The sequence below is a fragment of the Neltuma alba genome, unplaced genomic scaffold (genome assembly GCF_004799145.2).
Source record: "Neltuma alba isolate B1F8T4 unplaced genomic scaffold, ASM479914v2 tig00010594_pilon, whole genome shotgun sequence".
Lineage (NCBI taxonomy): Eukaryota > Viridiplantae > Streptophyta > Magnoliopsida > Fabales > Fabaceae > Neltuma > Neltuma alba.
The window spans coordinates 69,736-92,144 of NW_021635457.1; the positions used below are offsets into that span (position 1 = coordinate 69,736).

A 22,409-nucleotide genomic window follows, 5' to 3' on the forward strand; every position below is an offset into this window, starting at 1 on the left:
AGATAAGACATAGATAAATACTGTTATTTTTGTTTTTTATCTTCTCCCGACGTTGGTAAAAGCAAAAGCTAGAAAAATTGACATATGCTCTACTGAGCATTTATTTCAGAAGCTAAATGGGAAAAAAAAAAAATCCAAGCAAAGCTCCATCTTGACCACACCACCACAACTCACTTTTTACACTTTCAATATATTTTTTCATATTCAAAGGGTGATCAAAACATATTTTAATAGTATGTGATTATTTTTATTTAACTATTGATTATTTTGGTTTTGCTATTTACTATTTGTTTCTTCAATAATTATTCTTTTTAAACTATTTTCTAATTTTTTTTATTTTATTATTTTGCTTTTATAGTTTTAATGATTACTAGTATTTAATTATTTACGATTTTCACAGAATGCAATCAATGCATTACCAACTCCTAAAAATCTAGTGAACGTTCACAAAGAGTCGGAAATGCCCTCGGGCTCAAACTCCGGTGTGCTCTGTATCGTGCCTAAAAAAATGTGACCGTTGTTTTAAAATATGTCGACAAGACACCTAGTCGTCAAATGTCGCGAGTACCTTCAATTTTCTACTCTCCGCGACTGCGCAAATTTCTGTTCTCCGCACTGCTCCTGCTGCTCTCATCATCCCCGTACCGCTTCTTGGCTGTATCTCACTCTCCCTTTGTGCTTGACACAATGCCCAGCTAGCCTCACGCATCCGCTTTCTGGGACAACAAGCCCTTTTTTCCTCTCCCCAGCCTTCCCTCAAGATCTTCAAGCCGTTGATGTTGTTTTTTGCTTCGGCCAAAAAGCCGTTGTTGTTTGAAAGCTCATCTTTTTAGCATGATATAATAACTTCATCTCTTCATTTTCTCAAAGCGAAGGCCTTTTTCTCTCTAACAAATCCGGAGTACTTCCTAAATGGGTTGTGCGCAGTCGAAAATAGATAATGAAGAATCGGTGGCTCGCTGTAAAGACAGGAAGAACTTGATGAAAAATGCGGTAGTTGCTCGGAATGCCTTCGCCGCCGGCCATTCCGGGTACGCTATGGCTCTGAAGAACACTGGAGCGGCACTGAGTGACTACGGCCACGGCGAAAGCTACATCACTGAAGAACTCCACCAGCCGCCATTGGACATCACTTCAGAGCTGCCGCCTCCGCCTCCGCCGATCACGGAAGACAACCTCCCGCCACCTCCGCCCCCGCTCCCAGATTTCTCTCCGAGCCCGCTTAAGCGCTCTGTGACGATGCCGGCAATCACTATGCAACATCAAAAACCCTCCCGCATGATGGATTCCGACACCATTGCCGAAGAAGGTGAAGATGAAGAAGAAAATATTAAAATGAGTAAAGGTAATGGAGGAAAGTCGTTAAAAAAGGGAGGATCTGAAGCAGCGTCGTCTTCTCCGCCTCGGACTCCAGATATGAAGTCAGTCCCGCCTATGCCTGAATCGAAGGGCATGGCTTGGGATTACTTTTTTATGGTGGATAACATGCCAGGACCATCTTTGGGTGGGGAAGATGAGATTGGAAATGAGAACGAGGAGAGTGAAGCAATGGGTTATCATGAAGCGGAGAATGTGGGTGTTGGGGCAAGCAATATGAATGAAGTTGAACCCAAGACGCCGGAGAAGGTAGAGGAAAATGTGCAGGAGGAGATAGTGGAGTCTGTGAAGGAGGCAAAGCATATTGAGCACTCGAAAACTGCTCCACCAGACTTTAGAAGAGCAACGAAGGTGGTTCCAACCGTTAATCTGATGCAGATTCTTAATGAACTTGACGATCATTTCTTGAAGGCTTCGGAGAGTGCACAAGAGGTTACCAAGATGCTTGAGGCCACTAGATTGCATTACCACTCAAATTTCGCTGATAATCGGGGTAACTTTCATATATCTATTCCCTTGAAAACGTCGTGATATAATCTGTAATTAACCGATATAATTTTTTTATGTGCTTTAGGCTTATGTTTTATGTTCTCAAATATTTTATGTCTGTTGTATCCAACAAGCTTAAATAACCTGCCAATGACGCGTTGAGTGATTTGGGTTCACCATTTTTGTCAGATTCCTCTGGATTCTCCCTGTTTATATATTATACTTGGCCATACCCCTATATCTTCAATTTTTCTGGGAACTATTGATCAGGTCTTGGCATAGCTGGTCATTCTATATTTGTTTAGATGCAACACATACTACTCATTCTTCTCCATTAAAATCCATTGTTCAATGTGTAGCGGGATTTCTACGAATCAATTCACTCATTTTTTAAACTTGGTTAGTATCATTATCACTGCATTATCTATGCAAATGTTGAAAAAGAAACAAGACTAATTATGGAGTCTGTTATTATCGGAATTCTGAAAGACATTAACTTCTTCCCAAACTTATGATTATTTGTTGAGCTTTTTGGATGAAAATGCCAAATCGCCTGTGTATTCTCAACTATCGTGATGAAATTGAAGTGTTTACGTTGTTTTATTCCCTTCCCCATTTCTTCAAAGGTGAAGTATGCCATCACTAATTATCAGTTTGAATAGATGAAAAATTGATGCTTGCTTATACGTCACATGCAGTTGCACTTTTCATTGTTGGACATAAATGGTTGAACTAACTTGCAGTTGTATGAGCAGGACATATTGATCATTCTGCTAGAGTTATGCGTGTGATAACATGGAATAGATCATTCAGAGGTGTGTCTAACGGCGATGGAGCAAAGGATGATTTTGATTCAGAAGACTATGAAACTCATGCCACTGTCTTGGACAAGCTGTTAGCCTGGGAGAAAAAGCTGTATGAAGAGGTGAAGGTATGTGTAATTTTACAGTTCAACAATTTTTTTAAACAAAGGAATCTGAGTGTCCAAATGTTTGGTTAAGCAGCCGAAGATGCAATCTTTTGTTATACCCTGTGCGCCTTTTTCTTCTAATTGTGTGGAACTGTTCTTTTATGACTTTGACGAGTGACTTTTTCCATTAAATGTTCTTGTCTTTCTGACTTTCATGCCTTGCCAACAGCAAGCTGAGCTGATGAAGTTTGAGTATCAGAGAAAAGTTGCATTACTGAACAAACAGAAGAAACGCAATGCGAGTGCTGAATCTGTGGAAAAAACCAAAGCAGTTGTTAGCCATCTACATACAAGATATATTGTTGACATGCAGTCAATGGATTCAACAGTCTCAGAAGTGAATCATATTCGTGATGCACAGTTATATCCAAAGCTTGTTGCTCTTGTTAATGGGTAAGTATTTACCATTACCAGTCTGAAATTAAAGAGATCACTGTACTACTGTGGCAGTGTTGCCTCTCTTTATTATTTATAGTATTTGGTAATTTTGTTGTGATGCATTCAGAACTTGGAAGATAATTTTGTATTTGAGTGCTGTGTATTTATGTTGCATGATATCTCTTCAGGATGGCCAGTATGTGGGAAAACATGTGCATACATCATGAGAGCCAGCTGAAAATAGTTGCAGATCTCAAATCTCTAGATATATCTCAAGCTCCTAAGGAAACAACCAAGCATCATTATGAGCGGACTGTCCAACTTTCTAATGTTGTCCAAGAATGGCATTCGCAATTTGACAAGTTTGTGACTCACCAGAAACAATACACATCCAAGCTCTTAGTAGTTGGCTGAAGAATAATCTCATTCCCATCGAAAGCAGCCTAAAGGAGAAAATCTCATCGCCACCAAAAGCCCAGAATCCACCTATTCAAGCCCTACTTCAAGCTTGGCATGATCATGTTGATAGGCTTCCAGATGAGCTTGCAAAATCAGCTATTTCCTCTTTTGCCGCTGTGATAAAGACCATCATACTTCAGCAGGAGGAAGAGATGAAGCTAAAGGAGAAATGTGAGGAAACCAGAAAGGAATACCTGAGGAAAAACCAAGCATTTGAGGAATGGTACCAGAAGTATTTGCTGCGGAGGGGTCATGATGAAACAGATCATGAAAGAGGAGATGAAGTGACTGCAAACAATCCTGTAACAGAGAAGCAGTTTGCTGTGGAGAGCTTGAAGAAGAGATTAGAAGACGAAATTGAATCCCACCAAAAACACTGCGTTCAGGTTCGAGAGAAGTCACTACAGAGTCTCAAGACTCGTTTGCCTGAACTTTTCCGAGCAATGTCAGACTATTCTCATGCCTGTGCCGATGCTTATGAGAAACTGAAGTCTATTGCACATTCACAGGGTGCGGCTCCAAGACCGTGACAATGTAAAAGCTTCGGTTCGCTTCTGATAAGATTATGTATCTTAAACCTAAGGTCTGATTCAGCCTTCCACACAAGGGGTTGTTTTTAATGGGGATGCAAATTTATCAGTCTGTTCTTGTGTGAAAATTTTGCCATGGCTTCTTGACCATTTTATTCGCGCAATGATGTGTCCCCCTGATATAATGACCTCGGCGCCGTAAGTTTTTTAAGCTAAACTCAAAATGTGAACGAAAAGTATTATCTGGTTCATATAGTAGAGCAAGATTTTATATAATTCATCTTACTTGACACTTCCAAGTCCTAATTTCTGGATCAGAAAATGCTACGCATCGCCCATTGACTTGTCACAGAGTAAAGGAATCTCCTCTACGGCTGCCGTGTTTGGCTTTGTAACGTGTGTGGTTGTTGAGTGTTCTTTAATCTGTACTGAGCTTCGTATCAGCACAAATAATCTGATTTTTTTAAGCACCCTTGCATTTCAAGGAGTCGAAATACAAAGGGATAGGAAGGTGGCTGGCAAATGATGACTCTTTCGGCTGTAAAACTTTGACGTTCCTAACTCATGTCATTTCAAGCCGATTGTTCTTCCGTGGGCCAATCCAATTTTCTAGTATTTAATTTAAGACGCCTGTTTACTCAGTTTTTTTTTTCAATGAAAAATTCAATTTGCTATTATATGTTACAGATAAGAATGAAGAATAAAACTCTTTAGAAAACAAAAGTCTTCGCTTCGAACACAAAGTTATCAGAAGAAAGAGCGAAAGGGAGTATAGAAAATTCCTTTCTTTTCCTTCCCTTCCTCATTGCCCTTAATAACTTATGGCCTAATCAGCAGAATCTGAATCATGGTGTCATGTGGCAAGCCTGAAGCATCACGTAGAAAGTTTTCGCTTTGATTTAAAGCCATAGGCGTTTCAGCAGCAAACTTGTGTCTCTCTGCAAATGGATGTGAAGAAGTACTGGTTCAGCTCAAGCAGTCAAGCAACTCGAAGCACCCGTCTAGGTCGAAGCTACACGAAACCACGTAGCCACCAGACCTACGACGGCACAAGAACAGTGTGGGATATGTTACGGAGAAAACTCAGAAGAGAGAAGAAGGAAGTTTATGACCCAGAGACATACTCCAAGAACTTTGACCAAGGAGTAGGATCCATGGAGCCCGACAACCTCTGTCGTTCATTCTCGGCTCGGTTTGCTGATCCATCCAGGATTTTACCACCAAAAATTTGTTGGATTCATGAACACAATGTAATATTTTCCATGTCCTCTGTTTTTCAGGTATCCATCTCATGTTATTTGATCTACGGTCTCATCGGCTTTGATCCAGTCCTACAATGCATATGCATGGTTCTTCCTTCCTGGAATTCATTCGTATCGTTTTCTCTTACTGGGTTTGACCATATGAACATGATGAAATGATATTGAAACAAATAGAGAAGCTCTGAATGCTTCAGAATTATTTTCTGCGTACCTTTCTTTAGTCTCAAGCAAAAATAAAAATGAGCGACCTAGCTCCTCACGCAGCACGCTAGTACCAACCTTTTTATCTTAATGAATAAACTGCTAGCGGGAAACGCCGCGAGGAAAAAACAAAAGGAATCTTTTTTTTTTTTTTGAAAAAAAAAGAGAATATATGCTCTCGTTTTCTCTTACTTACTGGGTTTGACCATATGAACATGATGAAATGATATTGAAACAAATAGAGAAGCTCTGAATGCTTCAGAATTATTTTCTGCGTACCTTTCTTTAGTCTCAAGCAAAAATAAAAATGAGCGACCTAGCTCCTCACGCAGCACGCTAGTACCAACCTTTTTATCTTAATGAATAAACTGCTAGCGGGAAACGCCGCGAGGAAAAAACAAAAGAGAATCTTTTTTTTTTTTTTTGAAAAAAAAAGAGAATATATGCTCTTGTAAATTTGCAGGGAATTTCACATGTGAGCATGTCAGAATCGCAATTAATATATGTTTTTTTTTTGGGCATAGATCAGAGTATCTAGATGTAGATTACCTGTAAATTAATGGAAGCCACCCAAATTGAAATGAATTTAATAAAACACTAGTCTTTTCAATTTTAGGGTTCGTTCAGATTTAACTCCGTGATGAGGTGTTTAAGGTTCAGACTCCACTCAAATTTCGTGCGAATAAAATTTTTTTGATATTCCACCGGTCAGCACAATATAATTTATGCATGTAGGATTCTAACGGTCAAAAACGACGTCATCACGTGGTGGAGACTCATCCCGCCGTTGAATATAATTCATTCTACAATGACTTTATTAACCAAGTTTGAATATTGCAACCTGAATAATATATACTGCACCCCTTTCATGAATTTCGTGAATGCATAGATCTTGATTTTTTTTTTTTGACTGTTAAAATTTGATACAAAGAAATCAAAGATAATGAAAGAGAATAGTTGGATCGATATTCGATGGTCGCGGGGCATGCTTTCGCCGAAAGGCTCAAAGTCTTTAGTGTGGGACAGCACGTGAAGCATGGACCCGAGAATCGAAGGTCCGGGCGGTAAAGGCTTTATTGTTCAGGGAGAAAATGGTATATAGATTTGCGTGCTTTTTGAGGTTTTCATTGAAGCATCAGAAGTAGAAAAACGAAGCATATTTTCAGAAGAAACAAGTTTTAGAGGTGTTCATGTAAAAACAAATCATAATTTTCAAAATATTTTTAGAAGTAAAGTAAATATGTGAAGCAGTTTATCTTGATTTGTTAAAAAATACTTTTTAAAAGTGATAATTGGGGCAAGAGGAGTGGCTGGTAAGAGAAGTTAATTTTCTTGGTAAATCTATGTTATCCAGTATTTATTAAAAAAAATGATTATTGAGTCATCTAAACACATTTTTAATCTCCTCATAGTGATCTCAACGGTTCTAAACGGCGAGAGATTATGCTCTGGAGGTCTCTTCTTCCATTCTTGGGCGTGGCAGCCCAGGGAGCTGTGCCATATTTGGGTATTTTAGCCCAATACTGGGTTTAACAAAAATCATCAGGCAAAAAAAAAAAAGGAAGAAGAAAAAATTGGTCTTCGCGTCCCCCCGGGCACTGAAATGTACAAAAGAGATATATTTGTGATGTTGGGGCAATTTTGAAATTTTGGCATGGTTTCCATGATGAACAGTGCATTCTACTGGCAAAAAGTCAAAAACAATAGGATAGCTAGAGAGGGAACGAAGCCCACGAAAAGATTTCGAAGGTATCAAACGCTGTCTTTTGTCGTTGGATAATTCATGGGGTCTTATTAAAAACAGTAACTTTGTTTTGCTTCTGTACTACTCATACAAGGGGGTTGATGAAGCTTAATAAGCCGCATTGCTATCAGGGCTTTTATATTTTATATATATGTGGACCGATATTGATGATATAGTGCTGGGAATGCGTCTGAGCATGGGAAGCATAATATCAGATGATCAATATATAAACAACAAAAGATGATATCCGTGATGAGTTCTTGACAAGACAAAACATTCAGCAAACTATATATATGCATATGCTAGTATGGAGCATGCTAAAAATTTTTACACGGGTGCTGCACTGTAGCTCCATGGCTACAAGGCCTCTCTTGGTTTTGATTCTTCAGCTCATCTCCAGCCACCAGGAAATATGCAGTGTGCCTGCAAAAATCACAAAATATGGGCCTGGGAAATCATTTGCCGGAAAGTAGTAGTACTTCTTCTGGGTTTAGAAAACAAATAAACCTGAGAAAGTTCATCATCTTGATCTTGGATTCTTCATCGATCTCTATAGTACTGGCCATTGCTTGCTGCATGTGATGTAACCACCTCTCTGCAGCTTCATGCGTCACAGGAAATGGTCGATGTCGAGCAATCAGAGCAGGATGCCCTACCACACACGCACACAAACAAGGCACCACAAATAAAGGTTTCAACTTTAAAGCGGACGACTAATACTGTATCGCTTCTCTTGAGCCAGTACGTAATACGTAAATATATGCACTACCCACAGTCTAATAACGTGTTAATACTCTAAACACTTTCTCAGTTTCCTGGCTGCAACATCTCGACTAGAGTCGCTTCGTCCATATGTTTCACTCCTTGAGATCAATAGAATGGCGTTCTGGTGATATATATCTATATATTGATAGATAGATAGTATGTTAAAAACTATAATGAATTGGAAGCTAAGAGAAGTAGAAGCAGACCTCTTCTCTGCGAGTAAAGAGGAGGACCTCCCATTCTCTGGGCAAGAAACTCGTACTGGTTTTGAATGGCGTCTTCTTTCTTGGAATTGGCAAATATTGAACGAAACCATTCTTCCTCGTCATCATATACCCTGGTTTCAGCACAAAAAGCACAACCCCATATATACGCAGAAAGTTTATGCAACTGCAGTAATGGGTTTGTATATGCCTAAGATTATTACCTGTTGTAGAAATTAGTAGAGAGGTTAACAAAAGGTTGAAGGCCGAGCTTGTCAAAGAGATTGGAACCATCAATGGCAAAAGCATCGGATGTTCGAACACCGCTCCATTCAGAGGCCTTGTGTTGCAGAGTCTGCATGTTGATTATGAAAGGCAGAAACCAACGAGGAAGGGAAGGAGGAAGGGATCGATGAGAGAACAATTAATAAGTGATATTATAGGGTCGAACTCGCGTGGATTTCACGCGGCAATTGGAGTGGATAAAAGAGTCGAAAGACATCACAGTAGGGGATATTATGCCAAGGAGAAAGCATCCCTATGCAACTTGAAGGGATCTTTCATTCTTTTTACAGTGGGCGTGGCTTCTGGTTTTCGTTTCATCCCACTTGCGAATCAGCAGCTGCTCAAAACAAAAAATAATGCAAAACACACACTGAAAACCAAAATAAAATGAAAAAAATTCATGTATATTATGTTTCCTTGGAATAAATACAAACAGGACGAACCTTACGTTAAATTTCTTATAATTATTAATACTCCTCCTGTCTTTAATATAGGACCCAGTTTTTGAGTTAGTTTGATTCTAAATATAATACCTATTTTTTCATATTTATCAATTTTCTCTAAATACCCCTATGGATACTCCTTCAACCATAATTAATCAAGTAGAATAGGGAGATGAGGTATTAAGAAAGATGATTATGGTATTTTAGGAAAAACGTGTCACTTTTCTATAATTAACTAGCTTACCTAACTTTTTTAATCTAATTAATTAGTTAAATAGGTTTTATATTAAGGACTGGATGAGTATAATATACTCAAAGAGTTAAAGATTCGAATTAGATAACAATAATATAGTGCTTGACATCCAATCTTGTAAATATCCATTTTGATCCCAATATATAAGACGTATTTCACATATTTATTAAATTTTTTTCAAATTAACTCTAATAATACTCTCCAACAACAATTAAGTAGGCAAAGGAGGAAGGGAATTAAGTAAGATGTCTAGGGGTTTAAAAAAAACATATTATATCAACTAATTTAACTATTATTTTAATTTACTTAAATTAATTAATTAGTTTTATATTAAGGACGGGAGGGAAGAAATAACTGTTTACGGAGGATGAAAGAAACCACTTGTATTTTTAAAATTAACACCATCGGTGTTTTAAAATTACCATCTCAAATTTCATAATACTTCATAAATTAAGAATGTTTTTATATAAGTAAGACGTCAACTTCTAATTTTTAAAATTTAAATTTAAATTATCTAAAATACTGTACTTATAATAAATTTTGTCTTATAAAATTTTAGTTTTAAAATATTATATATTATTGCTAGCATATAGGAGTATATTACATTATTATTATTTATTTATTTTTTTGATTTTTATTATATTAAGGGGGTGTTTAGATTGAAACAAAACTATGGTTTAAAAATACTTTTATGATATACAAAATAAATATATAAAAAAATTTATCTTGATTTATAAAAAAATATTTTTCAAAAATATGTTTACCTCAAGCATACGACATCAATTATCAGCTTACTTTATTTTTTTTTTTTGCCCCCTTTTAATTTCAATTACTAATAATAACAGCGCGAAACGCAATATAATCAACAAACTTCGCGCAAAACGCTTGACCGCGCCGTTCTAAGGTCTGATTGCTTTGTTGTCCGAACCCTAAGCTCGAGGATTCCCGGCCTCGAACTTTAAATCGAAGAGCCTGAAGCCCCTATTTCAAGTCCTAACCTGTTTTCATTGAGATTGTTTGGTAGGATACGACTTGGCTGCTGATATTGTGACGAGACTCAGATATAACCGGAAGGAAGGTTTAATTCTGCGCATGGGAGCTACAGAAATAAAACATATGGAAAGGGAACGAACCCGGAAACGGCCTCGTTTAACGTGGGACGATGCCCCATCTTCTGAGACCGAGGTTGCTTCATTGCTATGCTTGGATTTCCTGATTAGGTTTTAGGGTTTTCGGAAAGAAATATGGGTACCGCTAATTAGATGAAATCTGACAAGGAGTTGGGATGGTTCTCCGTTGCTTCATTTAATTCTGCGCATGGGAGCTACAGAATAAAACATATGGAAAGGGAACGAACCCGGAAACGGCCTCGTTTAACGTGGGACGATGCCCCATCTTCTGAGACCGAGGTTGCTTCATTGCTATGCTTGGATTTCCTGATTAGGTTTTAGGGTTTTGGAAAGAATATGGGTACCGCTAATTAGATGAAATCTGACAAGGAGTTGGGATGGTTCTCCGTTGCTTCATCTTGTAGGCGCAAAGGGCTCTTGTGATGGGCGATGGAGTGTTTCAAAATAGGCATGCATCGCCTCCAAGAAGGGACGACGATCGTGAAGGCCATTACGTGTTTAGTCTTGGCGAAAATCTCACTCCTAGATGTAAGTTCATCGCAATTGATTTGCTTTTATATCTGATTTTTGATTGATTTACTTGGGTTGGGACTGGCAAACAATTATTTTTAGTCATATTTAGGCCCTGTTGTTGTTTGTGGGGAAAGCTACACAGCTGGTATGCATTGCATGCTTTGTATGTGCTATTTTTCTATGTATTTTTTGGGTCCAGGCCTCGTGTGTTCCGTCTTACGTTTAAAGTTCCTTTATTTTCCTTAATGAATATATCGAAGGACTCTTTATTTTGTATTTTATAATTCACTCCCATTTTAACTTATTGTCAACCTTACTTGGGTCGTGTAACCTATTACTCGGTGTTTTAGATTTTATATTCAACATGTCAGTCGATATCACTCATTTTGAAACAATGCAAAACCTGAGCGTCATGTTTTCGGTTGTGTGACATGATGCTATAATATCTGCTTTTTTTCCCCCCTTGTTTTCTTGGTAGCCTTTGCTGCTGTAATTTCTGACTTTCTCTAGAGAAATATTTCTCACTTTCTCTTTGATATCTAACAGATAAAAAATCCTCCAGCAAGATGGGTGAAGTTAAGCGCGTAAGTGCATCTGAGATATCAGTTTATTTTATGTTTTTTGATTGCTTGTGTCATTCAGCATATTGCTAGTGCTGTAGGCACGTTTGGTCGAGTTTTGGAATGTTGGGACCGCCAAACACGAGAATATGTGGCCATCAAAGTAGTTAGAAGCATACCAAAGTACCGTGACGCAGCAATGATTGAGGTTGATGTGCTTCAACGTCTAGCCAAGAATGAGAGAGGCAATTCACGGTAAAAGATCTGGATGCAAATGACTGCTAGAATTTGATTGGATGTTTTCTGGGACAACTGATATTTACTTCATACTTCCCTCATCGCAGTTGTGTACACATTCGGAACTGGTTTGATTACCGGAATCATATTTGTATTGTAAGTATGCTTTTTGGATTTCTTTCCACGAAACACTTCCCTTGATTTAGCATCGCTATTCTGATTGATTGTTGCGATATGTTATTGCTTTTTTCAGCTGCATCTACTATTGGGGTTTAGTTTTTGCATTATGTAATGGATTGGACTGATTGCACTCCCCCATATCCCCTGGGAGGAGTATTTTGGTCACTGCGTTGTGACCTATTGGTTGTTCCAGCGCTGTTGTGTTGTATTTGCATGCCTATAAGATATTATAGTCTAGTTTCCAGGAATGAGTCATGGGTTGTGCCCATTTGTGTTACAAGTGAATGGTTTTTTTTTTTTTTTTTAGTTCAGATGTAGTGTGCTGTTATGTATATGTCAATGTGGGCTTTATTCATAGATCTGGGAACTAAGCAGAATCCTTCCTTTCAATTCATTTTGATGGTGTTACCAGGTGTTTGAGAAGCTTGGACCAAGCTTATTTGATTTTCTTAAGAGAAATAAATACTGCCCATTCCCTGTGGATCTTGTTCGGGAATTTGGACGACAGCTTTTGGAATCTGTAGCATGTCTGTGGATTATTTTTGCTCTTCAGTTCATCTCACTTTTTATTTTTGCTTCACAAATCAACCACCTTTTTCCTTTGGCCTGCTTAGTCTGTCCAGGGATACAACGTATATTGGATCCATTTCCTTACTATAATTTTTTTTTGGTGATTTATCATATACAGATATGCATGACCTACGCCTAATCCACACTGACCTGAAGCCAGAAAATATACTTCTGGGTTTCTGAATTCGTAAAGATCCCTAGCTGTAAGGTATTTAGCATTTTATGTCACAAAAAATTGACATTATGGATATTAGCATAGACTTGATTATAATATATTTAAGAAAAATTCTTGGAATGGTACAGAGGGTTTTCTCAGACGAAATGCAATTCAGGTGCTTGCCCAAGTCTAGTGCTATTAAGCTGATTGATTTTGGTAGTACTGCATTTGATAACCAGAACCATAGCTCCATTGTTTCTACAAGGCATTACCGAGCCCCTGAGATTATCCTAGGTAACTAAGCGTGGTTTGGCTGACAAGAAATTGTTACTTCTATTGCTTGATTGTTTTTGTCCTTCGGAGTGCAACGCAGAAAACATTTTGGGATTTGATGTTGGTAAGGGGATTGAGACCCCTTGAAAATGTAATTAATGGCTGGCAGTCAGAGTGAATGCTCACAGCTTAGTTACTTGCCACTTATTACTTCTTATCATCCTGTAATTCTGCAGTTTGTGATTTTTCCTTCATTGGAAGTTCTAAGTCCCTTTGTACAATAATGGAAAACACTTTGCTTAAAATATATTTGTATGCTCGCATGATGCTTATTTGTCGTTGATTATTCCTTCCCTTTATATTTTGCGGCCCTTGTGTTCTTTTGTGATCGTGTTCTCCCCCTTCTCAAAGGGCATTTATAATTACAATGCCTTTCTCCTCAACTTCAGAAGGGAAAGAAATAGATTAAGTGCCGAACCTTCATAACATGTTAATCTTTTTGGCTTGAATTCACTTTTACGGCAACACAATGAAATGGAGCCATTGGGGGGTGTGCTGTATGGCTATTTCCTTGGTTGCTCGCTTGGATAGATCAAATATATGAAGTTCAGCAACTAACATGTAATTATGCTTGTTATTTTTTTTCTCACCTTCACTTGACGTGATAATTTCAGGTCTAGGGTGGTCATTCCCATGCGATTTGTGGAGTGTCGGATGTATTCCTTGTTGAACTAATCTCGGTTGGTTCATTTACGGCAACACAATGAAATGGAGCCATTGGGGGGTGTGCTGTATGGCTATTTCCTTGGTTGCTCGCTTGGATAGATCAAATATATGAAGTTCAGCAACTAACATGTAATTATGCTTGTTATTTTTTTTCTCACCTTCACTGACGTGATAATTTCAGGTCTAGGGTGGTCATCCCATGCATTTGTGGAGTGTCGGATGTATTCTTGTTGAACTAATCTCGGTTGGTGTTACTTCTGTCATGATGTGTTAAACATGTTCTAACTGATTCTTGAACATGTCGTCTTAAAAGTTTGCATGTGCAACTTTTGTCAGGGCAAAGCACTGTTTCAGACTCATGAAAACTTGGAGCACTTGGCAATGATGGAGAGAGTGCTGGGGCCTCTCCCTGAGCACATGGCTCGAAGGTCTAAGTAAGTATCTCTACCCTGGCGGATTAATTGATTCAGACTGCATTCAAACGCTGGTTTTTATGGAAGCTATGAATCAACAAAGGGAAAATGGGCAATAGCTCTGTTTAATTAAAGTTTAGAGTTCACTCCATGGATGTAGCAACATACTCATTTCCCCAGCTTGGTATTATGCAGCCGAGGTGCTGAAAAGTATTTTAGGCATGGAACACGACTAAATTGGCCTGAAGGGGCTGTTTCAAGGGAGAGTATTCGGGCAGTGAGGAAGCTTGATCATCTAAAGGTATGTTTACGTTTCTATTTTCCCAATCGTTTTTTAGCCGTATGTCAGCTCTTAATTGAGGTCGTGCTCTGCAGTGTGTATAACATTCTTCATGGGTGGCCTTATCTTTTATATATAATACTTTATGCAGGAACTTGTAGCACGCCAAATGGACTCCTCAAGATCCTCTTTAACTGATTTGTTACATGGATTACTGGCCTATGATCCGGCTAACCGTCTAACGGCTCGCCAAGCCCTCGATCATCCCTTCTTTAGGAATCCCACTTGAGAAGTTGAATTGACATGCCCCGGTGATATAAAAATGCAGACTTTCTTGTTGGTTATTATGTAAAGTTCGGCTGATCTGGCCGCAATTTTCAGCGTAGAGGAGGGGAATGTTTTCTATGTGCATAATGGCTAGATCCTAGATGTTATTGGATTTGTAGCTGTAGTCGCCTTGAAAATAAATTAAATTAATAGGATATACTTGCCTTCCTTTTTATGTTCTCAATCCCCACTACAGTACTTTTCCCCAGCATGTTTCAACACTGATTGTTAACGCAAGTGAATTCACCCATAATCAAGTATAATTCCACAAATAGATCAACGCACCGAAAATAGTACTTATTTTCCTATCTCAAAAATCGGAGGTTAATCGTTTCAACTATTTTCTTTAGCATGGAAGTCAAAAAAGGAAGAAAAGGCCGAGATGAAGAGGATATTTACTTTGGTTTCGAAGTGAAGCTCGTTATTTTTCAAAAAGGGAAAAAGTGTAGCTCGTACATATCAGGCCCCCAAAAAAAGTTAAAACTCGTTAAAAAATCATTGGAGAGAGTTGGAAGTTGAACAAGGGGTACCAAATAGCTGGACTTCGATGTCCTTTTGAGAAATCAGACCCATCTATGTTGACGGAGTCAATAAATTGGCATCACCAGTAATCTCCACAAGAACACAAGCCATTCTCAAATCTGTGGAATCTGTTTGCGTCTCTCACGACGAGCACAATCTTCAGAAGCTTTGACAAACCCTTGATAAACGTATGGCAGTCACCACAAACTCTCAAGTTTTTGAAAATGCGAATAATCCTTTTCCCATCTTTGAACCCACCACTTACCAGAGCCAAGCCAATCGCCAACTTTTCGCTATGAAACCTTAAGCTCTCCACCTTCGACTCCTCTTCAACATCATGCAATGCAAAATTCATGTTATGAACATAACCAATTTCTTCTTTCATCCTCTTCTCCATTTCTTTCAACACCTCCTGGATTTTCTCTGTAAGTGGATGGGTTTCGTCTCCATTGTAGAAAAAGTGAACTTTCTTGTCTATTTCTACCCAGCTACGTCCTGCCTCTTTCTTCAATCCTTTTCTCTTTACCATATATCTTATTCTCTCACACTCTTTCCAATACCCTGCATTAGCATAGATGTTTGACATCATCACATAGTTGACTGGATTGTTTCTATCTAATCTAAAGATTATCTCTCCTACTTCTTTCCCCATCTCGACGTCCCCGTGAATTCTACAAGCACTGAGTAGTGTCTGCCATATACCCACATTTGGCTTCAGTGGCATTTTCTCTATAAGATCCTTTGCTTCCTTTATACGTCCAGCCCTTCCAAGCATATCGACCATGCAAGCGTAATGCTCCACTTGTGGCTTTCTTTGCTGATTCCTACAGAAACTAGAGAAGGATTCTTGACCTTCTTCAATAAGTCCAGAGTGGCTACAAGCTGAGAGTACAGCCAAGTAAGTCACATTGTCTGGTACGATCCCTTCTACTTGCATTTTATTGAAAAGATCAATTGCTTTTTTCCCAATACCATGTTTTCCGTAGCCAGTGATCATAACTGTCCAGGAAACTACATTTCTTGCTGGCATCTCTCTGAAAAGTGCGTCCGCCTCATCTGTTAACCCACATTTCATGTACATATCCAAAATTGAATTTGACACTGATATTTCTAAACCAAATGGGAGTTTAAAGGTATAAGCATGCATTTGCTTTCCCAGCTCAACAAGGGCGAAATCGGCAAATACACCTACGAGGCTTGAAAGCACAAACCCATCCACTTGATGTTTCCTTTCCCTCAGCTGCTGAAAGAAGTCCATGGCTTGTGGCAAATTGTCTTCCTGTGCATATCCAAGCATAAGTGAGCTCCAAGATATCACATTCTTTGGTTCAATTCGATCGAACACCCTCCTAGCCTCAACTATGCACCTGCATTTGACATACAGATCAACGAGAGCCCCTGAAACAGTTGATTGAACCAAATATGGGAATCCTTGCGTGATTAACGAAGCATGTACTTGGGTGCCTTCTCTTACTGCACCAAGACAACTACATGCCTTCAATATACTTGAATATGTATATTCATCTGGAATGTCACCTCTCTCTTGCATTTTCCGAAACAGATTTAAAGCCTCTGCACCATGTCTTTTGAGGGTGTATCCAGCAATCATTGCATTCCAGGTTATGAGATTTTTGACTGGCATAACGTTAAACATTCTTGCTGCCTCACTAATCCTATCACATTTTGAGTACATATCAACAATAGAATTGGCCACAACAGGCAGCCATTCAAAACCAGATTTTGCACAAACCCCATGAATCTGCCTGCCATTCTCAGCGATACCCATAATCCCCGCAGCTTTTAGATTGGTGGACAGTGTGAACTCATTAGGCTTAACAGCTGCATGACCCATTTTAGAAAATAAGGATAATGAGGTTTTCGCATCACCATGTTGTAAATAGCCGCACATCAGAGCCGTCCAAGAGACCACATTTCTCTCTGGCATTTGATCGAACACAGAACAAGCAAGGTTCATCCTGCGGCATTTCGCGTACATATGTATGAGATCATTGTTTACCACCATATCACGCCCAAATCCTAACATCTCTACTAACCCATGTACTTGCTTCCCCTGATCAAGCAAACAGTTCTTCGCACACCTCTTCAGGAGCCCGGTCAATAGTTGTCTGTCAATCATCAACGGCAGAAGATCACAAATTGCTTTATAGCAGAAGTTAATGGAATTTTCATCCACAAAATCACTGATGGGAAGGGCAACTAGAAATCATGTTCTTAGAGAAATGGAAAATCATTTCGTCCCAGCTCTGCGCAGTTGTATGAAAATAGCGCAGCTAAAAAAAATCCATGCTTGTATCGTCAAGCTATCGTTAACACAGAGCAACTTCTTGGTGACAAAAATGGTGGATGTATGCGACATTTGTGGCGATACAGATTACGCGACCCTGCTTTTCCAACAACTAATAGAACCAAACGCGTTTTCCTACAACGCAATCATCAGAACTTACTCCCACAACTACCTATATAGACTCGCAATCAGTACGTTTAAGCAAATGATGAGGCATCCACGGAAATTGGCAGAAAATCCGATTTCGCCAGACAGATTCACATTCCCATTTTTGATAAAGTCATGCGCAGGGCTTTTATGTTATCGTCTTGGCCAGCAAATTCACGCGCAACTATGTAAGTTTGGGACCCATTCCCTTTGTACAACGGAGAACGCGCTGATAGATATGTATGCAAAATGTGATGATTTGACCACTGCATACAAAGTTTTCCAGCTAATGACTAACCGAGATGCAATTTCTTGGAATAGCTTAATCTATGGACACGCGCGGTTGGGTCAGATGGAAAGTGCAAAAGCTCTGTTCGACGAAATGCCTTGCAGAACAATTGTTTCTTGGACAACAATGATTGCTGGGTATGCAAGAGTTGGCTGCTATTCTGATGCATTAAAAATTTTTCGCGAAATGCAAATGGTTGGTATCGAACCCGATGAGATTAGCATCGTCTCTGTTTTACCTGCCTGTGCACAGCTAGGAGCTCTTGAGGTTGGGAAATGGATTCACATGTACTCTGATAAGAATGGGTTTTCGAAGACGACTAGCATTTGCAACGCACTAATTGAAATGTACAACAAGTGTGGTTGCGTTGATCAAGCTCGGGACTTGTTTGATCAATTGGTCGAGCGGGATGTGATTTCTTGGAGTAGCGTGATTGGAGGATTGGCTAATAATGGTAAAGCTCATGAAGCACTCGAAGTCTTCAGAGATATGCAGAGAGCACAAGTAGCTCCAAATGCGATCACATTTCTCGGAGTTTTAACAGCCTGTACACATGCAGGATTATGGAAAGAGGGATTAGAATGTTTCGATTGTATGAGAGAGGATTATCATATAGAGCCAGAGATAGAGCACTATGGTTGCCTAGTTGATCTTCTGGGACGCTCGGGACGCCTTGAACAGGCTCTTGAGACGATAAGGAAGATGCCAATAAAGCCAGATTCAAGGATATGGAACTCTCTCTTAAGTTCTTGCAGGATTCATCACAATCTTGATATGGCTATTATTGCAATGGAGCATCTTCTGGAACTTGAACCAGATGATTCTGGGAGCTATGTTTTGCTTGCTAACATATATGCGGAGCTTGGAAAATGGGAAGGTGTATCTAGCATTAGGAAACTCATTAGAAATAAGAGAATTAAGAAAACTCCAGGGTGCAGCTTGATTGAGGTTGGCGATGTGGTTGAAGAGTTTGTGTCAGGCGACGATTCAAAGCCGTTCTCAGAAGAAATCTTCTGGATCCTAGACGGGTTGGCTTTGCATCGAAATGGAACCAATGAAGTGATGGAATTTGAACGGCATGCTGATCGAGCTTTGTGTTAGGTTGTAAGTTTCATTTTTAACCCTTATCAAAAAGTTTCATTTTGTTGAAAGGCGTCCCCTCTTCTGATTAATCATAAGATAGAAAGGAATTGTAAGATTTCAGAAGGAACTCTTACATATTTGATTTCTTGGAAAGCGCAACTTGTCCCTCCCGCCATAGCAGCCTTCCAAGCTACACCACATAGCCATTGTCATTTCTCAGGCCAATATTCTAAACACAAACAATTGCATATACCCTTTGCCATGAAAAACTTCGCACCTCATAAACTGTGCAAGTTATATGAACGCCACCAAATGGACCTCAATTTCATCAAGCACGCCTTCTTTGTGGATCATATATTATGCATCTTTCCCAATTTGGATGTTAAAAAGTTAGAGCCTTTCTATTCAACAAAATACCCATCTACTACTGTAAAACAAGTCAATTAACAGGACGTATTATGAATATCCAAACGCTTGCCAAACTACAAGTTATCTACACGTTGGTATTGTTTGTTGAACGATCCACATAATACAGAACTAACCGGAAAGGACAAGTAAATGGAAACGAAGGGCAGATCTTGAGGCAGACGCGAAAGAATTACTTGCCAAACAACTGCAGAAGGGAGAGGCCGCATATGACAATGATTGCATAAGAAGCACAATCCATAAACATAGCATCCATCACGTTCTGCATCACCAAACCCGCTTCCAATGATCGACTAAGATGATCAACCCAGTGATCTCGATCAGAAGAAATTTCATTTCGTCTTCCTGCAGCCCTTCTTTGTTTAACAGTAAAAAGTTGCACAACCACAACTGTTACATTTGCCACCAAAACCATGTATAGTGGCCTACAGCTTGGTATACTCTTTACATATTTGCTATCTAGCAGAGGAAATCCTAGATAAGATAATACAACTAGCAGGGCTACACCAATAGAACAACAAAGGCGGGTAATCTTTGATGCAGTGATGGCAGAACTTATTTCGCCAGGGGTGAACAATTTAGGGTCCCTAGATTGGAAACGTGACTGGTGCTCAGTTCCTGAAGTAAAAACAGATGAATCAAGCGGAGGTTGTACTCGATTAACTTCTGAGGTAACCACAGATGAACCTGGAAGCTGTTGCATTTGTTCCACTACAGAAGTAAGCAAGCTTGAAATTCCATTTTGATGCTCAAACTCATGCAACGGTCTCTGGTCGCTGCCGTTGTAGGCACCGGAGTGGTAGGGATCAGTAACAGGATCAGCATTTAGCAAAATAGGATCTGACTCCTCTGCCTCCCCTTGCGGAGAAACTGCCCATAAAAATAACTGATCAGTGAAAGTAGTGACATAAATTCCAATTTTTTAGTTGATAAGTGAGAGACAGAAAGCATTAACAGTTATGACAAGTGACAATGCTTTGCAAGGTTTCATGCCCCCGGACATTGTCGAGTTCAGATATAATGAGATATTTAACGAGTAGTAACTTGGGTACAAGATTAGAACCAAGGACCCTAGTTTGTCATCATCTAACATCTCATTTCCCCAACCGAGCAAAATTAGACGCAACTTCCATTCTACCTCAGTAGTTTGTCCACACATTGTACAGCTCAAAAAACTGTCTTACCTATGGTAAAGCTCAGCGTCTATGTAGGAAAAAAGAACCGCTGGAGGCTTTAATCATGAGTTATGACAATAGTATCTAAAGTGATATCAAATAGTGATTTTCCTTCTAAAGGAGATGCTTCTTATAGGTGCGCAAAAATTCATTGAATTATCAACGGACAGCTATATGTAGCAAAAGCCCATTACACAACATTCACATTCTTAGGCAAAGGCAATACAACCCAAAACAGCAACATCCTAATTCTGTTTCTCTGAAGCAGACTGAGTATGTATGTATATGGACAGGGACCCACCCTTCAGAATTTCTGAATAGTTTTTCTTTCTCGAGATTTAAACTCCAAAGTTCCAACTACACGCTATTTTTACCTTATCATGGATTGCAAACCTTTCTATCATCTTCCCATGGTGTTTTTTTCCCAATAAAAGGGAGACCAATGCACCCAGACGAGAAGTGAAACACTAAAACCTAAGTTTCAAGAACTAAGTCGATGTCACCACAATCTCGGGTGCATAGAACATTACCTAAGAAGTTAAATATCTCCTGTCATTGGATACTTCAGGTACTAGCATGTTTGAAATTAAAGAAAAAAAAAATTACACATCAATTATAATAATTGGTTGATACACGGCCAGTCTATTCGCATTTAACTTAAGAGGAGATTTGGCGCCAAAGAATATATTTTCACTGAAAGGAAATTTGGAGAAAGAATAAGTATACCAGTAGTGTTTGGATGGGAGACGAAAGATCGAATGGCTTGATCGTCTGCAATTAACGGCTGGGACAACGAATCGGCATCGCCACTGGAAGGGTGGACGCCACTGGAAGGGTGGACGTGGGATGAAGGCAGAGGAGGTTGAATAGTGTGGACCCGACCCGTTATCATGGCTAATCGGTCGGATCCCCGTTCCAAGATTTTCCTTCTTCGGGCTTCTTTGGCTGTCGCATCCATCACGTAAACCTTCTGACAGAATAACATAAATACTGACGCTCCTAAATATAAGACTTGAGTTTTTTATGTAACACCGGAGAAGTATTTTTTAATTATTCACCTATATATATATGTGCGCTTTTTTTTGTTTGTTTGCCAATATATATGTGCCTTTTATCATGGAGAAGTTTCACATAAAGGACTAATTATTCTATAATTTATTTAATTATCTATGATTAATTTTAATAATGTTATTATTTTTTAAAACATATATTTAGTGATAATATGATGATAACTTTTTTTTGGCCAGCAGATATATATAATTAACTACGCTATTAGTTTTGGCAAAAAAACTACACTTATTAATATCAATATCAATATTTAATATAAAAAACACGCCGATCGGTGATATTAAGCCTATTAATCAGCAATATCAATATTTAATATAATTAACTACACTATTAATCAGCAAATTCCAGAACAGATTGGATTTACTGAAAAAAAAAGAAAAAGAAAAGAACAATCAAGTAATCAACCAGTCACAAGTGAAGAGGAAACATAGGGATAGTGAAGAGACCACGTGCTTGACCTATCTATCAGCGAAATTCATGTAAGAAATTCTCCTCCTTTGATTCTTCTCTTTCTTTTCCCTCTCAACTTGTACTTAATTATATAAGCTGCTTTTCTTGCATCCTAAATATTCTAACAACTTCAGCCAATACGTACACTCTGAAAAAAATGAGCAAAGTCATCAAGTTCATATTATTAATTAAGTAACGGAGCTAATTAATCGCAGCCAC

General features: G+C 38.9%; 5 protein-coding genes and 1 pseudogene across 5 annotated transcripts; 3 read left to right on the plus strand and 3 right to left on the minus strand.

Moving 5' to 3' along the window:
- Positions 1-622: 622 nt before the first annotated feature.
- On the plus strand, positions 623-4,315 carry LOC114757425 (nitrate regulatory gene2 protein-like; annotated as a pseudogene).
- A 3,300-nt stretch (positions 4,316-7,615) lies between these two features.
- LOC114757426 (two-on-two hemoglobin-3-like) lies at positions 7,616-8,755 on the minus strand. Its single transcript, XM_028946487.1, has 4 exons — positions 8,603-8,755; positions 8,382-8,512; positions 7,918-8,062; positions 7,616-7,833 (listed from the first exon to the last, which is right to left on the minus strand). Exons 1-4 carry the CDS (start codon positions 8,737-8,739, stop codon positions 7,728-7,730), a joined length of 519 nt encoding a protein of 172 aa, XP_028802320.1. The 5' UTR covers positions 8,740-8,755; the 3' UTR covers positions 7,616-7,727.
- A 1,494-nt stretch (positions 8,756-10,249) lies between these two features.
- On the plus strand, positions 10,250-14,909 carry LOC114757427 (serine/threonine-protein kinase AFC3). Its single transcript, XM_028946488.1, is given in 14 exon segments — positions 10,250-10,473; positions 10,698-10,768; positions 10,894-11,017; positions 11,549-11,578; positions 11,664-11,817; positions 11,907-11,955; positions 12,392-12,506; positions 12,668-12,722; positions 12,724-12,757; positions 12,853-13,000; positions 13,654-13,704; positions 14,019-14,139; positions 14,314-14,419; positions 14,550-14,909. Coding segments are annotated over 14 exon segments (1,218 nt in total). The 5' UTR covers positions 10,250-10,451; the 3' UTR covers positions 14,688-14,909.
- A 292-nt stretch (positions 14,910-15,201) lies between these two features.
- On the minus strand, positions 15,202-17,424 carry LOC114757393 (putative pentatricopeptide repeat-containing protein At3g15130). The gene has a single exon (XM_028946434.1). It carries the CDS (start codon positions 17,382-17,384, stop codon positions 15,327-15,329), a length of 2,058 nt encoding a protein of 685 aa, XP_028802267.1. The 5' UTR covers positions 17,385-17,424; the 3' UTR covers positions 15,202-15,326.
- On the plus strand, positions 17,424-19,365 carry LOC114757394 (pentatricopeptide repeat-containing protein At2g20540-like). Its single transcript, XM_028946435.1, has one exon. It carries the CDS (start codon positions 17,425-17,427, stop codon positions 19,087-19,089), a length of 1,665 nt encoding a protein of 554 aa, XP_028802268.1. The 5' UTR covers position 17,424; the 3' UTR covers positions 19,090-19,365.
- A 104-nt stretch (positions 19,366-19,469) lies between these two features.
- LOC114757418 (uncharacterized) lies at positions 19,470-21,630 on the minus strand. The gene is made up of 2 exons (XM_028946473.1): positions 21,399-21,630; positions 19,470-20,367 (listed from the first exon to the last, which is right to left on the minus strand). The coding sequence occupies exons 1-2, from the start codon at positions 21,628-21,630 to the stop codon at positions 19,670-19,672; spliced, it is 930 nt and encodes a 309-aa protein (XP_028802306.1). The 3' UTR covers positions 19,470-19,669.
- Between the last annotated feature and the right edge of the window lie 779 nt (positions 21,631-22,409).